We start from the raw sequence: 23,791 nt of genomic DNA on the forward strand, positions 1-23,791 counted from the left end.
TGCAAAAACTCATAAACTGATCCCCACTATAAGTGTGACTGCTGAACTGTTAAAGGTGGTCGGATTCAACCATGGTGGAATTTGTCAACTGGGCTAAAAATGAACCCAACGATGGTTATGGTGGTCAAAGATGTGTCGACTTCTACAATTTTAATGGTAAGCAATCATACAGGGAGGTTTCCTTATTCTTTATCAAATCCAGTATATTACATGTATTGCCTGGGCCAATGTGATTTTTTTTCTTTGCCCTTGATGGATGGATGTGTACACCTTGATCTTGGGCAAAGAATCGTTCATTTAAATTTTGGTGGTAATCCATACCCAGGAATTTTGTGAACGGACAGAAATTCAGAATGACGGGCAGTCGATCTCTCCGAATTTCTTTTTGTTTGTAAAAGTTTTGAGAAAATATGTGTTTGATAATTAAGTTCACATTAATGATTTATCAGTACTTGAAATAAGGTCATATATTGATGTAAAACCACTGTGGACATTTTATTTTCGTATTGTGTGTAATATTTTATTTCGTACTGTTATCTACTTTTGTTCTATCTTTAAACAACACATTACAATTGAGCTATATCTATGTATGAATTCTACAAAAAGTTAAAAACATAAATCAAACATAAATCCACAACAATTTTGTTGAGCAGGAGGTTGGAACGATGATAATTGTGCTGACAAGAATGAATTCATCTGCCGCAAAGTTAACGGTTCATACTCACCCCTGCCCACTGTAGCTACAACAGTACGGCCCGGAAACTGCCCTAAGGGTTTCCATGGATACAGTGAGTTTGTGATAAAAGATATAAGCTTTACCATTATATTGGTTGTGGAAATACTGTTATTTGACCACAGAACGATTTAAAAGAAGGTAATACTGCATGGAAAAAGTGGTTTGTGGCAGTTTGCTTATTTATCGCGGTTCTAAAGAATGTTTATTATTTATTTGATTGGTGCTTTACGTCGTGCTCAAAAGCATTTCACTTACACGAAGGCCGCCAGCACTATGGTGGGAGGAAACCGGGCACAACCCGATGGAAATCCACGCGCATCCCCAGGTTTGTGACAGATCTTCTCGCGTACGACCGGAGAGGAAGCCAGCATGAGCTTCCTGAAAAATGTTTCACTTCTACAACAGTGGTTAGATGTAAATGCGATACTGTAAAAATATAAAGCATAGCATTATAAGAATGGTAACGTATTACGATTTTGAAATCAACTATTTATTTATTTAATAATATATTTATTTACTTATTGCATTTTAGAAGCTGGCAAATTTATAATGACAACAACTGCACAGTTCCATGTAAACTGCTAGTAATGGCTTATCCTTTCGAGAAAATATACTAAAGGAGCATCATAAGTAAAAGACAATTTCATTCTTTTCAGAAAGCAAATGTTTCTTTTTGGGCGGGAATACACGGTCATCATTACTAAACTGGACTGCAGCGCATGACAAGTGCCGCTCATTCGGGAGTGGCTATGAAATAGCTTCCGTCAGCAACGACCAAGAACAAGGTAAACTTGCAAAATTAAAACCCAATCTGACCCAGCCTATTTCGGGGTTACTAAGATTCCGGGGACGAAGATGCAAAATATGTAAAGGGCCCACTGTAAACGGAATTACGATGTTGTCTAAGGTTTTACGTTCTTACTGTCTAATAACTAATGACTGCACCTCCTTAGGCAAGAGAAATATATTTGACCTTGCGGTCTTGTTTGAAAGGTCAGAGGCTAACTGCTTTCGTCCGTTCTTTCTCCCAACGCGTCAGTGAAAATGTAACGCAACTAAGCTAAGCTGTGTAGCTGTCCATATTGTTTCTTCAAACAGGACAAAAGTTGGCACATAGAGAATATAGCTGTCCACATCGTCTTTTCTGACAGGACAAATGTTAACACATAGAAAATATAGCTGTCCACATCGTCTTTTCTGACAGGACAAATGTTAACACATAGGAAATATAGCTGTCCACATCGTCTTTTTCAAACAGGACAAATGTTGACACATAGGGAATATAGCTGTCCACATCTTCTTTTCTGACAGGACTAATGTTAACACATAGGAAATATAGCTGTCCACATCGTCTTTTTCAATTGGGACAAATGTTGACACATGGAAAATCTATCTCCCATAGAATTTCATTTGCCCTTCAGTCGCATATCAGATTTCAAAAGATGAAAGTCCACTGTTTTCAAAAGTTACGGGTCGCTTACACTGATGTTCTTTTCAGCCTTCCTCACAAGTTTGCTTGGGGGATGGAACACCAGCTTGTGGATTGGACTGAATGATCTTAAGCACGAAAACCAGTTTAGCTGGGTGGATAATTCGGAGAATTCCTACTTCAACTGGGCGAAGGGTGAGCCGTCTGGGAGGATGTACGGTTTCCAGGTGAGATAAAAGTACTGTTATTCTGTAAGCACAGAGTTTTAACATGTGAACAGTGATTTTCGTGCATCTACCTACTCATTACATATTTAAATTGCAGTGCAGTCAAACTTGTTTCCAGTGTGTGTGTGTGTGTGTGTGTGTGTGTGTGTGTGATGACCAGTTTGAATATAATGTTTATGCTAGATTTATTCATGTTCTTCTGATTTCCTAACAGCAGGAAGACTGTGTTCATATGTATGCCATCGACTACCACGCTGGGAAATGGAACGACGAGAACTGTGATCTGCTGCATGGTTACATATGTCAGGTGTACAAAAGTGAGATATTCATCTACATTTTCCGGATATAACAGTGCTGCAGTGCCTGTGTTATGCAAACAATTCTTTCCAAATTCTCTCCGAATTATCCACCCAGCTAAGTCAGACTTATAAAGATATCTGACAGATTTTATGAAACAAGGATAAAATTGTGGCAAGTTATTCCCTTCGGTATTAACCATAGATGATTTCCGGATGAAGGGAAAATGCTCCTAGACTAGATGAACCTCAGTGGTATGCCTTCAGCTACTTTACAGGCCGATACTTTGGTTATCTCATCAACAAGGAAAAGTTGTAGTTTGATAAACAATAGTTTACATTGTTGTCTATTGGCTCAATAAAGTTCTTTCCAATGTCGTCGGAGGGTATAAACATAAAAAACTTGCATATCATCTAATTTGAGGAAAATGTGGAATGTTCTAGCAATTTGTTCCTGTTAAAGACATATTTACATGATCCGAAAGCCTTGAAAAACAGGAAAAATAAAAAATATTACGATCGGACAAAATGAAAAGGTGGATTCTCAGTTTTATTTTTGTTCCACATTCCGATTATTTGCTGTCGGTTCGCACGAAAAACCCAAAATAAAATTGCTGTCGACTTGCAAAAATAAATATTTAAAATTTTTGATAAAGTATCAAAGCAGTCGCTTGTAATGGACACATTTTAAGTTGTTTGCAAGAGTGTGCAAGAGTATGGAGCTCGTTGCAACATTTTTGCCCTTGAAGTAAATATTCTTTTAATGCCGTTGTGCTGTACTTCTAGGTCCATCATTCCCTAACCCTGAAACAACCCCCTTACCGTCCTGGTGTAAATCAGGTTACACTCTGTACGGGAAGAATTGCTACAAACTAATGCCAGATCCCGTCAGTTGGTTTCGCGCCAAGTCCACCTGTCGTCTGGATGGTTCCGTTCTGGCCTCCATCACTAGCGTATACGAAGAGAGCGTTGTTCGAGTGCTAACACAGGATATAAACCAACCAGTCTGGATCGGTATGCACGATGCTGAGGTAATATGAGTTAGCTCATTATGATGCAATAGACTATACTGCCAACAATTATTTGTTTCATGTGCATTTACAAGAACGTTTTCCAAGTTATACTGACATTCAGTATGTCAAGTACTACACATACCCCTTGGTTTCTCGCTGACTTAATCAACCAAAATGTCGGCAACTGGCCAGTTTTCGAGTGTTTGGATTTAAGTCAGAAAGTTCCTGACGAAGATTAGTGGCTTGCTTCGGGCGCTTATAAACTTGAGCACTAAGGAATAAGTAGAAAGAATAGTATGAAGAGCTTTGAAATTAAACGCCAAAATAAATAAATAAATAAATAAACACATTCTTTATATGACCCCATGCTCTTAAAAATTGCAGAGCAGTATCCATATCCACCGATATATGTAATTATAATATATACTTATACTGCACCTTAACTGATCGCCCTGCAGGTGTCCGGAACTTATGAATGGATAGACAACTGGCCTATCTTTTACACCAACTGGGCCCAAGGGGAACCTAGTAAGGATATCGGAGAAGGATGTGTGTCTCTTCTGCCAAACGGGAAGTGGAACGACACAATATGCGGTCAGCAATTCCTGCCAGTGTGTAAACTTAGTGCGGGTAAGTGGAACAGGTCGTTAAATTCATTTAGAGTTGCCATTTATTCGGGAAAGTCCTTTGCAGTTTCCGTGATGTAGTTCCCAGAATGGACGTTTAGCCAACATACGAACAATAAACACATTCCACGTGTTGATCTAATGTCGGTAAATGTTGATCGAGGCCATCCTTTCGTATGTTACTGCTCACTGCAGTTTTTAATATCTGTTTTCGCACATTTCCAAATCGTTCTCAGTTATATCAACATATTATTTGATTCGTTAAGGAGGAGAAATCAATTTTGGTCACTTTGTAACTTACTTTTTACTAAGTAAGTTAATCGGAAAAATGACACTGTAAGTTACAGCCTCGTTATTATTTTTGTGCTGTGTATTACCTAAGTTATACGGCTGTATACCTCTCCTATATGTGTGTATATGCGGATGATACATTTCTTGTAGTCACATATGTATGACACAAGACCTGAAAAGCTGTTATCAGTACTATACTTTTCTAAATAACAACTGGCAGACAAACCTCCGCCAGTGACCAGCCCTTACCCTGGCCACTGTGCAGACAAGTCCTGGAATAAGTGGGGAGACATGTGTTACTATGTGCAAATGTCACCAAGGAGTTCCTGGCCCGAGGCTAAGTTTACCTGTGAGAGGAAGGGGATGCAACTCGTCAGCATTCACAGCAGGACAGAGGCAGACTATGTCTACAAGCTGGTCATGAAGAAGAAGCCGAGATATGGCAGTTCAAATGTATGGATTGGTCTACTGAAAGGTGTTACGAGTAAGTACGGGAGTTGTATTATTAATCAGTGTGGTATCGTGTGCTGTTCAGTGACGATTCAGGCCCAGTCTGAACGGAGCTTTGTTCTCTCGCAATGCATGAGTGATACGTAAGCAGCTTGCCCACAAAACGGATTGAACAATACAATACAGAGCTTGTGGGCTCGAATTACTTTTAGGCGGGTATGTTTTCCCATTAAGAAATCCATATCGTTCTACAAGCTATTGTCCCACAACACACTAAGAAAAGACTGATGGCTACTATTTGACATAGCCCCAGGTATAGGTCTAAAGGAATACTTTCATAGTTACATAGCTTGCTGAACCTCATTTAAACTATGTAGAGATCTTCATTATTGCTTTGCAACCTGTCATTAATATGGACAAGAGCTGTGCGCATGGCTGGATGGGAAATTTCCACTACCTTGTCCTCAAAAAACGCCTTTTGGTCGGAATGAAATCTTCATTTTATTCTTCGTTTACACTCCTTCATTTACTCTATTATTCCCTGAAACATGAATTGTCGTGGTACATGTAAACGTGTATGATGTTGTGTTTTAAGATCTGCTGTAAAGAGGCTTTAGCCACACCAAACCATTAAGTCCGCTGTGATAAAATTCTACTGGTTTTATTACCGGCAGCCGGATTCCAATGGGCAGACAACTCGTATGTAGATTTTGTCACGTGGGAGGAAGGTGAGCCTTCAGATGTGAACGGAACTCACCATGAAGATTGTGCAGAGCTTCAGACGAGCACAGGTCACTGGAACGATTTACCTTGTACAACAGATAGGGGATTTGTCTGCAAGACTCCCGCACGTACGTAAATGCTGTAAGATCTTCTTTTCTGGGCTGACTTGTGCTAAAAAGAAGTGGAAAGGTCTATATAAGCACAGTTTACCATGGCCTTCGTAAAATTTTTCACTTTATTTGCAGGTTCAGGATGGAGCGTGGTTTTCTTTGTAAGTTAGTCAAGTATTTAAGACATCCGGAAATCAAATCTATCTACTATCTCTGAATATATTGTTACACGCATTTTATTCATAAAGAATGGTGAATAACACTTTTCCAAATTCAGTCATTTAATACAAACCTCATCGAATGTGTGACATAGGTTATATAACACTACAGGACTGTATTCACCAAATTTTAAAAAAATGTTGTTTTATTTCCATAAACATAAAGGAAACACACTGGTGTTTAACATTCACAAGTTAACGTGAATCTACACAGCATTCATATGCATCTCTTACAACATAACTCAAATAATCTACCAACTAACAACGTTATTTAACGCAACTCTCACAATTCCACTACTACAATCTACTCATTTAAAGCTTTATCTTAAATAAAAATTATATTTACTATAACGGGAAATATAGCAAAAGATATTTCAAAACATGCATTTTATGCAGAAATTACAATTTGTAATCTACTCATTTAAAACTTTATCTTAAATAAAAATTATATTTACTATAACGGGAAATATAGCAAAACATATTTCAAAACATGCATTTTATGCAGAAATTACAATTTTTTATCAAACAAGGTATACATAGAGACAAATAATCAACACATATTTCGGTAATGGATTTATGTCCAAATGATATATGGATATCAGTTAACACAACAGAAAATTATCCATAGAGGTAACAGTGTCATTAATTGTTAGATAAAATGAGTTTGGTTATCCTTCCACGTGAGTAGGTAAATCGTCATACATTTCACACTGCTGGTTAATCCGGGAAAACACACTGTTACGTGCTGCGAGTTGAAATGTGCGATCAAAATGAAATGAATAAAAATGGAAAATATGAACCTTGATATGGATGGGTGAATAAAAAAAATCTGATGGACTTTAAGCTAAGCAAAAAACATGTTTTTACACGAAATATTGTTTAGAATGGCCCACCCAAGGCCTTTCTACTTGAGAAGGTCGACATTACATGGCGCTAATCTAACCAATGACTGCACCCATTTTCTATTCAAAATACGTTTATGTTTATATTTTACTAGTCTACAATTAATTCATTGTCTTGGTTTTTTGTGAATTGTTCTGCAGTCGGAATCCCGACTACCTCTACCAGTGTGGCTACGACAACTCGTCAAAGGATCTTACCAGCCACATCGGCGCCCCCTAGAAGATCGGCCCAACCCACCCAAGCATCCACCTTAATGCCGTGGGTACCGAGAAAAACTTTATCAAACTCTGACCACAGTCGGCCCATTTCCAATCACCAACAAGCTCAAGGTATGCTGTATTTTCTGCATCACCCCTGGCTGAAGGTACTCTTCCTTTAAACAACCCACGAAATATAACCTCATAATCTACACCTTATTTACATATGCACAAAATTCACTAAAATTTGAGTACAATTGTAAGTCTTTTCCACGTTGTGTCCGAAATGAGAGCCCTTGTTACGGGATTGGGTCATGTTGACGCTGATATTGATATCCGGGTGTGATAAAACGACAGTAATCTAAAAACAGGCCTGCTGCTTTAATTCTAGTCAGAATTAGCTCTACATGTGATGTATGAGGTAGTGAAGCGATAGGACAGGAATATTGAAGCACTTGAACATGAGCAAGCATTGAATATATTGCCCATTCATTGCAGGTTCTTCCAACACGAGTGCCGGTACGATCGTAGGCATCTGTGTTGGAGTTTTGCTGGCTCTTGCATTGGTGGCTGCTGTGCTAATCGTGCTGAAGCGACGTCAAAGATTTGTTTACAAAAGCGGACATCCTACAACCAGCTTTGACAATGTTCTCTATCCCACCTCGAGTGATGGCGTTAGTATACAGGAAGATCTCGGCAACACAAACAATGGGCATTTACAATCTAGCTCCACATGATACATTTTTATGCATTTGCTTGTTTTTCATTGCTCTATCGTCTCCTATATTTCCCATACCGGACGTCTACGCCAATGGCGGCTAAACAACTGTAATTAGGCAACCTATTCTGAGTCGTTTTCTAATTGGAATATTGTTGATTTAAGTACGTCTTGATCTTCTCCTGCACTACATAAGCCGCAAATGTGCTTTCTGACCCTGTCCCAAGTTTTCATCTCTCCTTGAGCGATAACTTTGATGCTCAGCCTAAAACCCACCAACCAGTTCTCGAGTTATTCTATTCTTTAAGTCAAAACCACCTCTGCATCCTAATAGACCTAATTAACTCCCATGATCCTCCATCACAATTGTTAAACTTTTGTTATCGTATTTGTTATTTGTTTTTTTTTGTGGATATAAGAAAAATAAACTTACTTTACTATAAAATGAATCTTAGTGGTTGTTAGATTAAATGAAATGAAGAACAACGAATTAAAATGTCACATAACAACTGTACACATCAAAGTACAAACTTGCAGTAACCAATAACACTTTAAAAAAGCTAAAGACAAGGCAAACATTTATTAACCCCTTCTCTACCTCCACATTTACGTGAACCGGGCAAGACAGATGCAGAACTCCAGCAGGCAGATGGTACAAGAACAGGCGTGGTCACATTATGCACAAAATTTGTCACTCAGTATTGCTGGTGAGAGAAAAGCTAGACTTTTGAATATAAGTACAAAATTCACATATGTTGCCGTCTACCTGGGCTTGACCGAACCGAAGCGAGTCCAACAACTTCATTAACTTGTAGCAGCCTAATTTCCTGTGCAAAACTGATCAGTTCATCACGCTCATGAATCTAGTGGACAGAATACAACGAAGCACTACTAGCTCTCTCCCATGCTATCCTGAGTGAACAAATCGTTGTTCGCCATTGTCTCAAAGAGCAGTGTTTAATGTTGTCGCTGAGTTTCCGTTTAATATCGGAGATGACAGATCCTTCATATCATGTCGAATGACGTAGTTGTTGCGCCTGTAAAGAAACACGAATGAAAGTATATATATATATTGCCAATCGGATAAACATTTTTCAGTAAAATTACATTCATATGTACCCAGTTTTCTTACTTACAGGTATCATTCACTCAAAACAAAAGTGTTTTGTGTGTAAAAATCATCCTTTGTGCTATTGTAAATATCCACAATGGCCACTGTGAAATATTATTATAAATATATATAAATACCCATTGGTCCTGTCATCCCCAAGGACTTTCTGGTTCTAAGTATCTACAATTGTGGTAGAGATAAAGTGGTCAGATGAACAAAAACTCTCTTGTTCTAGTCAGGATAAATCACAGAGCAGTATATCAAGATGTCAGTAACTTGACCACCTTACTTTTTGAAAACACAGTAGACGAGTAATGTCCCAAATACCACCATCAACACAACAGGCACTGTACACCCTATGATCAGCTTGACTTGGCAGTCTGGAAGAAAACACAGTTGCTACAGGACTAAGGGCGAGGTATGTAAACTATAAAGATGGCAACCTCTTTTTAGAAGATATACTCTATTGTCTAACTCATTCACATCGGAAAATACTTCGCAACACTATCTCCACACCTTGTTCTCTTTTTGTACTGACATTATACATTTGACGAAGTTGTATTCAAAACCAGTAAAACCAAATCCACATATTTGGTCTCTATGTTCTATTTTTTTAGCTGTGGTACTGCGCGAAGTTTGTTCTGACCGCATGTTGGCGCACCTACTGTAAAACAAATTACTCTCCATGCCCATTCCCCAACATGTCACTGTATTTTTTGAATAATTATGACGTCACCTGAGGCAATGAGCCCTTGGCGTCGAAACTGAGATTATGGAGTTTAACATTATAAATTAGAAAAAGTGCTTCAATTTGATTTTCTTTGCAGGAATATGGACTTCAAACATATCTATGTGTAGAGCTTGTGTTGTTACGTATCACTGACTAAAGGCAATCTTTGTATCGAGTATGACTGATTTTAGAGAGAGCTGAATATAGGCGACATTTTTAAAGAAAAAGACTATAAAGCCGGTTACCGGAAGGGAGCGATGTGGTGGTGGGTACAGAGCTGACATCTGGCGAACTGCTTGTCGTCTTTTCAGTAAAATGGGAAGTCGGCGCGTCGGTATTTGGACTAGTTTCCTGAGGCAATCCTGTGGGGGTCTGAGTATGTGCTGAAATAGAAGAATTAAGACCTTAAACCAGCTATTACGTTCATCCTCGCCGAAGAGTTGCCTCCCTGTCATCACATAATAGATTTATTTATTTATTTGATTGGTGTTTTACGCCGCACTCAAGAATATTTCACTTATACGACGCCGGCTAGCATTATGATGGGTGGAAACCGGGTAGTACCCGGGGGAAATCCACGACCATCCGCTGGTTACTGACAGACCTTCCCACGTACGGCCGGAGAGGAAGCCAGCATGAGCTGGACTAAAACTCACAGCGAACGCATTGGCACATACTAGTAATAGATACTGCAGATATACTGACCAAAGTCAGACGATTGAATACCTTTTTCAGTGTTTGATTAACTTAAGATAAATTCATACCTGTTTTTCTGAATTGAATCCAGACATACATGTAGACCTACTGGGAGTGGGCGTTGTCAAGTGGTTAAGGTGTTCGACTATCAATCGCTAGGAATCTAAATGTGCAGTTTGAAAGCGGCTCATGGAGAAGGAATTTGTAAATCACCCCGTTCTCACTGTTCAATGGGGCACTGATGGCAGTAAGCCATGGGCGTTCGTTTGGACATTTTCTCAAGCTAACATTAGATGAAGATCCCTTGTCTAGCGCTGCTATGGCGTACATATCTCCAAGTCATATGTTGCTTCCAGCAACTTGTCAAAGATCAGTGGTTTACCCAGCGCACTCTGGATTCCTCCACCCATAAAACAGACCGCTGTCGTACTAATGAAAATTTGGTGGGTTTGGCATCAAATAACAATGAAATATATGTACTGGATTTTTGGAAAACCAAATAAAATAGGAATAAAAAATTGATAAAATAATGCATCCTGGACAATACCATAACTGGTACAGTATTTTACCTGGTGAGCTGCTAGTGTCCTGGGGCGATGGTGTGGTAGTTTGAGGTGGTGCTGCAACAGAAGAGTATAAAACTGAAAAGCCGTACCATTACAATCTCCAGATGAGAGCTGCCTCCCGTGTCCACACATATCCCATACTGCATTTGCACTAATGACCAAAAGTCAGACAATTACACAGGTTTGCTCCAATATTCTGATGGCATAACATGCCCAATATAACTCATGGTGACTTCAAAATTTACAACCCTTTGTATCAGTTAAAATCTAATATTATATATCAGCTTGATAAAATTAAAACTGAGACAAAATGGAGCAAAACATTGACAAAATTATGTACCTTGTAGATGTAACCTCATAAGGAAGCACTATGTTTAAAAACATTTATTTCGAAGAAATTTTATGATTCAGGATTTACATCTGTAGCTAACATGTCACTGTTATGTTATATGAATGCTAATTAAGAATGTTTCAGCTGTACGACGGCGGCCTTCATAATGGGGATCATCCACAGGCTTAACTAGAAAATTAAAGTATAGACCTTTTACTGACGCTTGAATCACGAACTGAACAAAACTGTCATGAATTTATCACCCAGGGCTACATTTTATAAATTGTAACAGACAGTTTGATTAACGTTATGACTGGGGTAGGGCAAGTAAAGTGACTTCCTTCTCTGTATGCCTTTATTTGTGACCAGATGCTAATTACTCCTATGTTGTCGCTACTTTATGGTAACTCACTTCGCCACAGGTTTCTTTTTTTCTTTCCCCGCCCTTACCTTTAAAACACAACGGTTTCAAATCCTGGTCGCAAAACTCGACGTTCCAGTATGGAGGAAGAGGGCTAAGTTTCACACAGCCTGGTATGTATGAGTCATCAAAACTGTCTAAACCGTTATACACCATCGTCTCTCCTGTCAGCACAAGAACATCGTATTCAATTCAGATTATTTTAGTAAAACCTGAGGATTAACAGAAAAGTAGGCCTCTAGATAACATATAACTTTGTGAAAATGCCAAACATTACTGTTTAATGTTCAGCGAGACCCAAACATTCTTTGTAAACCTGAAACGTAAAAGGGCCTACTTTTTCTCTTTGCGTTGATGGTGACAAAAGGTTGGAAAGACTGTTCTGGCTCGTCTGTTTTCACTGACTGAATTAGCAAGAAGAGATATTGGTCAACCCAGTTCAGGGATATTAACAGCAGACATACTGTGACTAAGTTTGAACTCCTGTGGTTAGTGTTTTACCTGTGTGCCAGGTAAGTTTGAATTGAGAGACTCCTATCCAATACAATCCATCTGTAAGATTATTTAACAGCGGACTGTACTGTCCGACCATGGCCAGATCCCCTCCCTTCTCAACACAGTGTTGTCGAGCTTTCAACCAGGACACCTCTTCCTCGTGAATTGTTATATAGTCGGAATCGGTACCTAAATTAAAAAATGAATAAAAAAATCATGGCCACTAACCCATTTCCGTTAGAACTAGTGGGAAAATATATGGAAGATACACGGATAAAAGTTTTGTGAAAAGTATATGAGTGTAAAATGAAAGACGATGGCAAATAAAACATGATGTCAAATTTATTATGACATTAGAAAGTTTCATATACTTTCCAGCAAAAACCTAGCTATTTATGCTCTTGTATGGAAGCGAACATGCTTCGTCAGGCCACACTGACAAGACTTGTACACTATAAAGTGTGGCGAAAATCAATATACATAAAACGCCAGGTTACTTCATGCAGGACCAAACTTACACTTACTGTTAGTTGAGCACAGATACTTGAACTTCTTACCACAGCCCCACGATCTCATACGAGCTGCAGATCGTTGAATTTCAAGCGCAGCACAATGGTGAACAGTTTGTAGATCTTCTAGCTTCCATGGCGGCAAATCCAGTTCTATGAAAGACACATGCATTCAAATAGGCCATAATGCTAGTTCTTTTGATGAACATATTCATTCTGTATAACAGCTACATATCCCTCTCATCATTTGTGCGTTTCTTTCGGAATTCCAGAAACTATGGATGAAATAATATCACAATTTGGATACATGTATAATTATTCTCTGCAGGTAAATGTGGCCACCAAATTGCCATTCTTTCGAACGCCAATTTTCAAGACTTGTTGTGCCACTTTTCCTGTCGTTGTTCCTGATCTCTGCATTTCTCTCCCACTTCCCCGTCACATAATGACCAGCTAGTTGCATACGTACACCTATAGCCTGTAGAAATGCTACCTTGTACAATGTATCTAATGATTTGCGAACAGCAAGATCAGATACAGTTTGTTTCGATTTATGGAACTCTGATCGACGAATTTAAACTACGATGTTTAATAACAATACGTTAAGACTGGTCTAAGTTTCAAGTGCCTGCATCTACTCGAATTATCGGAAAGGATTTCTGTTCTCTGGGAATGATAACTCCTGTAGGGCATATATGGTTTACGCTTTTCCAATATCACTGCTCTTTCCTATGCAACTTCCTATCTCCTTAAGTTGCTTATATATTTATGCCAGTATCTTAATAGTCCTATGTCTTGGTGTTACAAAACTAGTCTAGACACCTATCCAATTCCATAATTTCTGACATGTAGATGTAAACTAATACTAAGCAAGCCTTTTACAAGGTAAATTGATTGATGCAAGTATAAGGAACTGAGCAGATTTGAATGACAATAAGCGATGAGACAAGAGTGAAATTTTAGTACGGCTAGCGGTCCAAATTAATTAAACTAGTCCCAATGTGGAACATACCAATGGTTTCGTATACTGTATAGAAGTCTTCCTGATAGTTTCCACAAGTCTCCTCCAACTTCTCTAGGTTTGGGCACTTATCTGGACACACCCCAATGTAGTCCTCCGAACATGTTTTGTTAGAGCACGCACATTTGTCAGACTGAAACACAACAACAACAACCAAAAAATGTTCATGCATCGCCTTTTATTAATTCAGAATTTATTAAATACAAAATGTAACTCTTGAAATTTAAAGTAGTGCTAGGGCCAGTTCCTCGAAGACAATTCTGACGGATTTTAGAGGATATTTAGAGACCCGAGAAATTAAATGGTGATAATTTCAACTTCCGGTACCAAACATTCACCATTGTGGCGACATTTAAAATTTGGTAGGACCGGCAAACATAGTCATTGTCTGATAAAGCTGATGAAGATTTAACACGTTTCGAATTTGACTTCGAACGTTGTCTTAAATTTATTTATTTATTTGATTGGTGTTTTACGCCGTGCTCAAGACGTGGGGCGTGGGGAAACCCACGGCCATCCACAGGTTGCTGGCAGATCTTCCCCGTACGGGCCGAAGAGGAAGCCAGCATGAGCTGGACTTGAACTCACAGCGACCGCACTTGTGAGAGGCTCCTAGCGCGCTAACCAACCAAGCCACGGAGCCCCCGGTTGTCTTAGATGCATATACTGAAGGTTATGGACATGAAGTATTTGAAATATGACTCGCCTTCAGGTAAGCGTACAGAAATCCGTGTTGTCCACACATTGGCACACAGATAGCCGCACAGTTCGGGTCAGTTTGAAACATCTTACTTTCATCTGTATGCACAAAGAAGCAGCAGCCGGAATACTTATACAGACGCCGATCTGTGGCGAAAAGACAAATAACCAGCATTATAAGCATTTATATAGTGTTCGATGTCCCGCACGCAGCGCGGAAAAGAACTATCATAATGTTTGTAATGCTTACAATTAGGTAGTTAGTAGATTGACTTGATGGGAATTTTACATGGGTAATAATTTCTCTCTCTACTTCAGAAGAGTTGGTTTATTTTTTCAAGCATGAATATTTCACCTGTTACGGTGGTCCAAGGTTGGCGGTAAATCCGTCCACCTATCCACACGTCTCCGTGAACTTCTTTGAAGACATGAGACTCGATGTGCTGGTCAGGAATCACTACAAGATGTCCGCCCTCAGCCTGGCATGCCTCCTCACCCAGACACCATGCAACAGGGCCTTGAGCAGGTGTGGACACTATACTGTCGTTTTTTGGTACAGAATCTGGATCCGGGGTGACCTGCACGTGGGGAACTGGCAAAAACAGACTGATATTATACACTCAACTAAAAATAAATAACGAAATTAAAAACACTTAAACATTATTTCTATTATACTGTTGAAATTTACCCCACGACTCCAACGATAAAAAAATTAAACTGTAAACATACAGTTCTACCTTACATATGTGTCATCGTAACTTTTAAGTACAAAAATTTGTGATAGGCTTTTGCTGCATACGTTATTTCAAGAGAATTAATTGACAGTCAATAGCACATAAGACCAAAACCCTAGACTCATAGGTGTAATGTGTGTATAAATATGGGGAGGGACAATAACTGTCAATCATTAAAGCGGTTAACACGGTTTTAAGTATTCGTGAGAAACTTGCTTCCTGCTTACCTTGAATGCACAGCGCATGTCTGTGTCTGGTGCAATTATCCACAAACCACTGACCACGAATAGCCATCGGACTGACAAAGAAACAACCACCGATATAGTGACTGTCGAAGTCGCGTAGGGAATAAAACAGTACCGTTTCACCTAAGTGCAATAGCAAAGAAGTTCGTATTAGAGAAGTTTTCTCATATGTAAACCACACAGATCATTAACATATATCCACATGAAACCCTGTTATTTTGCTGTTGTGAATGAACTGAATAAAGGGTAAATTGATACTTGTTCTACTACATGTTTAATACGCATATTTCACTTATCACTTTTTTTAATATTAGCATACTCCTTACAGCGCATGAGGAGCTCTTCACGCTCGTTTATAACAAATTCTGTTGCAAGTTCGATCTAGTTTGCATTACCTGGATACCACATAACTGAAAAGCGAGTCAGCCCTATCCAGTAGCTTCCGTCATCCAGTTGAGTCAGATTGCTTTGATTGTCCGCCATAACAAACAGATCGGATTCTCTGTCCAGACAAGACATCCGGGCATCGAAGAAACTCAGCAAGTTTGTACTGGGGGATAAGCTTCCTTCAAAATCTAAAACATGGGTATAACATGTGGGTATTGTTACGGTATTGAAAGCAGCAACAGAAAACAGACTCAGCGACTCAATATTACAATGTAAACAATGCTTTATATATAAAATGAGACGTACAGTTTTACAGACAGTTCAACAACAACAACAACATACACATCAGTATTACCGGTCTTTAAAAGTTTCCAGTTCACCTTTGCATCCCAAGGAACGTATTCCAGGAGATCCAACGTAAAGACCATGGGATAAACACACAATTCACACAAGTCACAAATTGTCCTAGTCAGGTACTTCGCTAGGTTAGCGAACGCGAACACAGGTTACACAGAACTGGAACAGTCAAGCCTTTGAATGACGTCACATCCGCAGAGCACAACACAGGGTAAATACAGGCATGGAGGTATAATCCACTTTAAAACAGTCAGCTCCCGCAGAAACTCACAAACGAGCCGTTCAGAGACGTAGAGTAATGTCACCTTGTGGCAGAACGAACGTCCTTTGCAAAACTGAAAACTTCAGTTTAGAGTCCTTGACGACCTTGTCGGTCAGGTGAGGTCAGCGTGTTAAACAAATTACACAGTCAGCACTGTATAATCATAATAAAGATCCGAACACCAATAAACGTGACTTCCGCAGAAATTCACATAAACCAGACATCAGTACTACTGTGGTACACAAACGGTGCCGGCATAAAAATCTGTCCTCCCAAATGAAACTGGCATCACCAGCTCATATCAAAATAATGGACTCGATACGAGAGCGTCGCACACTCTCCTGGCTCCCAGTGGATGCAGCAAAAATACCTCCCCTCTGCACAGAAAACACGGCTTATATACGTCCCAGGTGGATTCAACTATTTTTAAACACAGAATTAACAGCCAATGAACAGCCAGTGAAATAAACAGAGCATTGAACAAGGTGCTTTCCATCAGGTCCGCGCTGTACATATATAACAGAGCCTGTTATGCTTTCACAAAGGTCCGCAGACTAACAGTACATGAAGACGTTAAATAGTCATACATAACAGTATATATATTATCATTCAAATTACAGGTTTCATAACATGACCGTGTATTATAACCCAAACCCCAATCGGAGGAATCTGTCTGTGGTTATGCTTCAAAATATATAATTACTATATCAAATGAGATGAGTATTTTGTCTGGCAAAGACATAACGTATCTTTAATACCCATCTTTAATAGTCTCTTAGCCTAGCAAACATGTAGTATTGCTTGTCAGATACAGCTGAAAACCCGAATTGAATATAACCACTTTTATAAGATGATGTCAACGTCAAACAGAGATTCCACGCACACACACACACACACACACACACACACACACACACACACACACACACACACACACTCACACCCTCCACCTTATATGCATAATATGCATAATTACCGTTTTCACAGAGAAATCTCAGTTGTTCCCTGCAACTGTGTGCTTGTATAATCCATCTCCCGTCTTGGACCAAAAGGACGCCACACGCATTACTCATATCAGAAATATCCGAAAGTTGAACACGATCTAGGACACCAAAACATAGCATTATATTGGTGTGTATATGACTTATAGTTATCGGGTGAACCAATAATGTAACAAAAATGACTTGTAGTACTTACAACAACACGCAGAATACATACATACATATATATATATATATATATATATATATATATATATATATATATATATATATATATATATATATATATATATATATATATAGCAGATATTATCTCCCTTTTATGTAATAAAACAGTTTTATTTATTTACTTCTATGGTGTTTTACGAGGTACCCCAGAATATTTCATATTCAGTGATTAGGCAGGATGTGATGTCAGAAAATATAAAAATTCTCAACATTTGCTTTTAACAATATTTTATACACATGCATTCCCGTTATCTAAAGTATTCACAGCACTCCAGCTAACACCTGAAATTATTTTATTCAGGAATACTGATTAAATAGTTCTGCGCGAGGGCAACAGTGTTGAGGCTAAACCTAAGCAAGTTACGTCCGTCGTATGGGTTACAAAGGTCAAGCTTGTGATGTAAAACTGCACTGTATGGGAAAACCGAGTAGAGCCCGGGAGAAACCCACGATCACTCTCACGTGTAATGAAAAAGACTGCATGTATATTACAATGCCAAGGTCCATCTGTGTATGTTTACAAATGATTTCCTTATCACAGAGTAACAGGACAATTAGTGTAAATGCGTGTATTACTGTGTATAAATGTCATGACTTTATGCACCTACCATTAACGTCATATCCTACAACAGATGTATTCCAATCTGTTGGACAGAAAGCGGACCAATTACCATCACAGATCATCTGGCAGGTGCTTGACCCTGGATCAGTGCACGTGATATTTGAGCACCCACAGATGTCGCCCTGTAACGCGTAGAATAACAACTTCCTTTATTCTCTTTCAGCGTGAATAAACTCAGTAGCATCAATAGAGCAATCAAATTTGTACAAAGGCGGTTAAGTCGACCCCTTTCGGGGTAAAACCTCACGATATAAGAGTAAGCGTAACACGTAATGCACACTGTCAGACTTCCTGTATCTATATATATATACCTGTAAGATGATATGATCTTGTGCTTTAGTCACATTGAAATACTATATGTCATTGTGTAGGTGCATCGCCTATTAGAAAAAAAATTAATCCTGAGAGTTATTCAAGCTACAGATTCTTTGTAAGTGAATAATTTATTTGTCCTTCTGTTGACATTCAATGGCACCCCCACCCTTGCAACCATCCTCTCCACATTAACAGGAAGTTGTCGAGAAATTTTTGGTCACCAGATTTTACCAAGATAATGTTAACAAGGAATTTTGCGATGAATTTTATTCTTCACGAAACAAATGATGTTCAGTCTTTTATACCTTTACATAGGCGTATTGATATTGATGACTCCGACATGACGTCACACATAAAGATGGAGTCACCTCCGGGATACGGTGAACACTGGCATTTAGTAACCCAGAGCAACATCCAGTCTGGTTGTAGAAAGGCGATTCTATGTAAAAATAAAAACATCGGAAACCGTTTAACCCGAGACTGTTGAATATGTCCCACATAGCTGAATGATGCACATAGACTTATCAGTACTTCTTGAATAAGAAAGAGTGCTTTCAAGAAGCGCTAAAGTAAGTCTTTACATATAGGCGTTAATATGAGTGTTAACATACAGGAGATAGTTTAAATGTTTGCATATATGAGTTAGCATAAGTGTTTACATACAGGCGTTGACGTGAGTGTTTACGTATAGATGTTACCCCAAGTGTTAGCATACAGGAATTAAGAATTAAAGTTACGCCATCACTCAACAAAATATATAAATGAAATACGGTCTGTCAGAAACCTTGGTCTAGGGTTTCCCTCGGGCTCTGCCCGGTTTCGACCCATCATCTTTCTGGCCGACGTCGTTCAGTGAAATATTCTTGAGTACGGCGTAAAACACCAATCAAATAAATAAATATATCAATGAAACACGCCTGCTCGGCATCTCTCCTTACCCGTGACCCAGGCCCATGGATGAGACGTCACATTACCACCGATCCATGGCCGCTCTACAGGGCTGAGTCGGCGTAACGCGGTATGAATGAGGCCATTAGTCCGACTATCTGGGATGACGACAGGTAGTGCACCGTAACTCGCACATAGGCTGTTTGAAGTGGACCAGTTGTGGCGCTCCTTAGTGATAAACATGCATGAGCCATTGCCGGCGCCAGGGTAGTCGGGCACCTCGATACAAGGACCTTTAACACAAAATATAAAACAGACCCTAGTTGACTTAATCGATGTGTGAGAAATCCTGAAGGTAAAAGCGCAGGCTCTTACCGTGCATGTTGTCATCAACTTTCAGAGATTAGTCGATGTGACAAAAAAGAAGCTAAAATGCATTAAGGTGTATTATAAGTAAACTTCCTTACATAATGCGAAGGATTTTATTTATTTATTTGATTAGTGTTTTACGCAGTACTCAAGAATATTTCACTTATACGACGGCGGCCAGCATTATGGTGGGAGGAAACCGGGCAGAGCCCGGGTGAAACCCACGACCATCCGCAGGTTGCTGCCAGACCTTCCCAATTACGAAAGGAGATGAAGTGAGCATGAGCTGGACTTGAACTCACAGAGACCGCATTGGTGAGACGCTCCTGGGTCCAATGAATTCCCAATGAATGATGTATCCTTTCCCCTTCACTGGTGATCCATTTCCAAGCAGAACTGAATGTATGGTTATGTATGCTTGGGCTTGCAGTTGCGTCGTATTTATGTAAGCATGTATGTATGCATGGGGTTTTACGTCGTACGTAACCATTATTCAGTCACATAACGACGAGAAGTAATTTGGTGTATGTGTGTGTTCTTGTAGCAGGTGTCACCACGGAGGTATCATGAACTTGAACTCACAGCGACCGCATTGGTGAGATGGTCCTGGGTCATTACGCTGCGCTAGCACGCTAACCAACTGAGCCACGGTGGCCCCCTCCAACTTCGAGGCGGGCGCTTTAACCATTAGGCTACTGAAGCGATTTCGTGTACATGTAAAGATGCAGCTTACATGTGACATACATGGATGGCTACAAGCACGACCTGTGCCTATGCAGCAGAGAAGATTTATGTGCATCTCAAAAGTGAGTTGAGCTTCATTTATGCGGATTCACAAAGAAGACTTTCAGATATCGTTCACACGATAACCTCGATCAATATCATGATTGTACATCAAAGGAAGTTACATGCAATAAGAATGCAAACATCGTGATTCAATATGCTGCTGTTTTAATCCTTACATAAGGTGGTATTTTGTACGGAGATGGTCTAGCTATATATATAGGGTTGTTCGCGTAACACTCAGTGCTATATAACTAGCTGTGTAAGTCCGCATTGACGATTATGCTTTTATACACTAAATAGCGATCCAGATATCACATTCACCATGACCATGCTGGCTTCCTCTCCGGCCGTACGTGGGAAGGTTTTCCAGCAACCTGCGGATGGTCGTGGGTTTCCCCCGGGGCTCTGCCCGGTTTCCTCTCACCATAATGCTGGCTGCCGTCGTATAAGTGAAAAATTCTTGAGTACGGCGTAAAACACCAATCAAATAAATAAACAAATGATTCACAATTCTATCACATTCTAATCTTAGTGATCTTAGTCTCAATACTGGTTCAGTGCCCATTAATTGAGATATTAATTGGCTATCTGCAAACTTTGCCAATTAAACCCAAGTATACACATAAACATTATTTTTTATTTCTGTGCAATAGAATAGTACCTTACAGCCTTGTCTGGTTAAGTAATTAATAAGATAGGTTTGCACACAAAGCCTATGTATACTAAGAGTGCGCTGGCACACTATGTAATCATATGAAGAGTGAATGTGTGTCGTCTAACAATGGCCACATTTAGAGCGTTATGTCCTGTATTAGGTCTTTATACAGCCTTAAAGCCCACAGTGCTTTAAGTATGGAGTAAAGGTATACAATGTTACCCCAGGTGTAAATTTTACTACGTACATCGGCCTAAGACTGACAGCTAAAATAACCTTACTCTCACGCTGGCTGAACAGGCGTAATTTACTATTAGAAAGAGAGTCACATACATAAAACATGAAGTAAGGCATTTTCATGACATCACACCAAGTGATAGAGTACAGTTAAGTCAAGTTGTTGAAGACAACACACTTGCCTACCTTGGCATGTTAAGAATGCTCCGAGTTGAGAGAAACAGGCTATAAAGGTAAATATGTGTAGGCCGGTAGACATAGCATGGTATAGTGTTAGACTGCCAGTTGTCCTTGTTCCCACACTGAGCTGAGCAAATGGGCGTCCGCAGCCTGCTCAGTTATTCAATGACTGGTCTTGTAGGTGTCGCTGCTGATCATCTTGTACGTCCGGGACTGGTCTGTAGGCCTACTGTTGCCAGAACTCGGCATATAGAGCAAATGTTACCAACTGAATCCGGTATGCCCATAAATATTTCAAGGGTAACGTTATAAAACCCTCGGGCACAGGGAAGAATTATGTGGGCTAGATCAGTTAAAAAAAACTTAAATCAACATGGCATTGAAGGGCCTACTATATTATACGCGTGCGTACATGATCGCTCACTTCTGAACTAATACAGACCTCTGCGGTTCATAATTTCAACGTTAACCCTCTGTCACATTATGCATAGAGTTACATGTAAACAACCTGTGTACAGAGTACACTAAGAGGTTTGTCACGTAACACAATTACACGTTAACAACCGGTGTACACAATATACAGAGAGGCTTGTCACGTGACACATAAATTACATGTTAACAACCGGTGTGCAGAATATACTGAGAGGTTTGTCACGTGACACATAATTACATGTAAACAACCCGTGTACAGAGTACACTGAAATGGTTGTCACGTGACACATAATTACATGTAAACAACAGGTGTACACAATATACTGAGAGGTTCGTCACGTGACATATAATTACATGTAAACAACCAGTATACTGCTCACGCGGGTTGATTACATATAATTATGGGTCACGCGACAAAGGGAGTGCGCATTATACTGAGAGGTTTGTTACGTGGCACATAATTACATTACAATTACACACAATTACGTGTAATCACGTGTATACCTCCGTGTATACACAAATAATTTGTGTTCTGACGTGTATATGTGTTTTAATAACCGTAAATATTTGTGATAAGGTTTTCCTTAGGTCCTGTTTCACCTTCAGAGGGTTTATGCTTAATTATAATATGTATTATAATTGCCAAAAGTAGGCAGTGGAAATCTTTTTCATGTGAATATTAACTTACTGTTAATGAATCGTCTCGTGCAAGCATATGTGACACTACATTGACTACCATGACAGCTCTATATACAGATTCCCGTTTTGTGATCTGTCTATCCAAGATTAGCCGTTCCAATCAAGTAATCTCCTAGTCAGAGGCGGCGAGAGTTCTGATAAGATCAGTAATGTAGTCAAACAGGGCGTTGTATTCGTTTCCGCAATGTTCTGTTGTCGCTTTGCTGTGTGTGGAATGTTATAGTGCTCCACAGCACGTCATTGCCCTGAAATATATTATCACAGCAGACCAATGTATACTGTTGCGAATATCACGATTTATACGTTTAGCGAGGACTATAATGTATAATTCCTTAACTAGATAAATGTTGCGAAGTTAATATGGGAAATGTTTTTCCAGGCAACATATAGCCTTACTATATTTTGCTCCACTCAAGCTCCACTCAAAAAATTAATCTGTTGAACAGAAAATTTTAACAGGAAGTCTGTTGTCTGAGTGATACAAGAATGTATTCTGCTATTGCAACAGATTATTCAGTCTGTTCAATATAACGCACATATTCTGTTAATTATACATAAAGATTCTATTACACTAACAGAATTTATGCTGAATATGATCCAGTATTGTGTTATTGTGTTACATTTTAATCTTTAAACATTCTATACATGGTTCTTGACAGCAATACTTATGAACCCATGGAAACCCTTGTAACGTTTGATACAACAATTAGTCATACCAGTGTTAGCGTTTGACAAGCACCATTCAGTGGGTTCTCCTCCAACCGTTCGGCTTCATGACTGGGTAAAATAAAGCGGCATTTGTTACTTACTACTGAAAGCCCATGACAGAATAACTTTATATCTGTCCAATAGAGGCTTATCTGCTTGCAGAGAAAGCA

The 23,791-nt window shown here is 39.3% G+C and overlaps 2 protein-coding genes across 2 annotated transcripts in view; one reads left to right on the forward strand and one right to left on the reverse strand.

Moving 5' to 3' along the window:
* The window catches only part of LOC135463700 (macrophage mannose receptor 1-like), a 33,245-nt gene extending 24,859 nt beyond the window's left edge, over positions 1-8,386 (forward strand). Inside the window, 11 exon segments of the mRNA XM_064741092.1 lie at positions 56-156; positions 654-788; positions 1,393-1,521; positions 2,235-2,392; positions 2,607-2,709; positions 3,475-3,719; positions 4,160-4,331; positions 4,839-5,102; positions 5,743-5,919; positions 7,163-7,351; positions 7,718-8,386. Coding sequence (XP_064597162.1) covers positions 56-156; positions 654-788; positions 1,393-1,521; positions 2,235-2,392; positions 2,607-2,709; positions 3,475-3,719; positions 4,160-4,331; positions 4,839-5,102; positions 5,743-5,919; positions 7,163-7,351; positions 7,718-7,956 — 1,912 coding nt within the window. The 3' untranslated portion in view covers positions 7,957-8,386.
* A 139-nt stretch (positions 8,387-8,525) lies between these two features.
* On the reverse strand, positions 8,526-22,152 carry LOC135463703 (uncharacterized). Its single transcript, XM_064741106.1, has 17 exons — positions 21,789-22,152; positions 19,606-19,848; positions 18,973-19,106; positions 18,339-18,474; positions 17,478-17,603; positions 15,891-16,070; positions 15,478-15,618; positions 14,872-15,108; positions 14,524-14,663; positions 13,809-13,950; positions 12,812-12,949; positions 12,294-12,476; positions 11,822-11,956; positions 11,044-11,094; positions 10,024-10,161; positions 9,338-9,428; positions 8,526-8,974 (listed from the first exon to the last, which is right to left on the reverse strand). The coding sequence occupies exons 1-17, from the start codon at positions 21,859-21,861 to the stop codon at positions 8,881-8,883; spliced, it is 2,382 nt and encodes a 793-aa protein (XP_064597176.1). The 5' UTR covers positions 21,862-22,152; the 3' UTR covers positions 8,526-8,880.
* Positions 22,153-23,791: the final 1,639 nt, after the last annotated feature.

The sequence above is a fragment of the Liolophura sinensis genome, chromosome 1, assembly GCF_032854445.1.
Source record: "Liolophura sinensis isolate JHLJ2023 chromosome 1, CUHK_Ljap_v2, whole genome shotgun sequence".
In the NCBI taxonomy this organism is placed as follows: domain Eukaryota; kingdom Metazoa; phylum Mollusca; class Polyplacophora; order Chitonida; family Chitonidae; genus Liolophura; species Liolophura sinensis.

Coding starts and splice junctions, on each gene's coding strand:
- LOC135463703 (XM_064741106.1), bottom strand. CDS start 21,861: ATGTCTACCGGCCTACACATATTTACCTTTATAGCCTGTTTCTCTCAA. Junction 9,429..10,023: donor CACCACATCGCTCCCTTCCG/GTAACCGGCTTT, acceptor GTTTTCTTCCAG/ACTGCCAAGTCAAGCTGATC. Junction 8,975..9,337: donor GTCTACTGTGTTTTCAAAAA/GTAAGGTGGTCA, acceptor GTTTCTTTACAG/GCGCAACAACTACGTCATTC.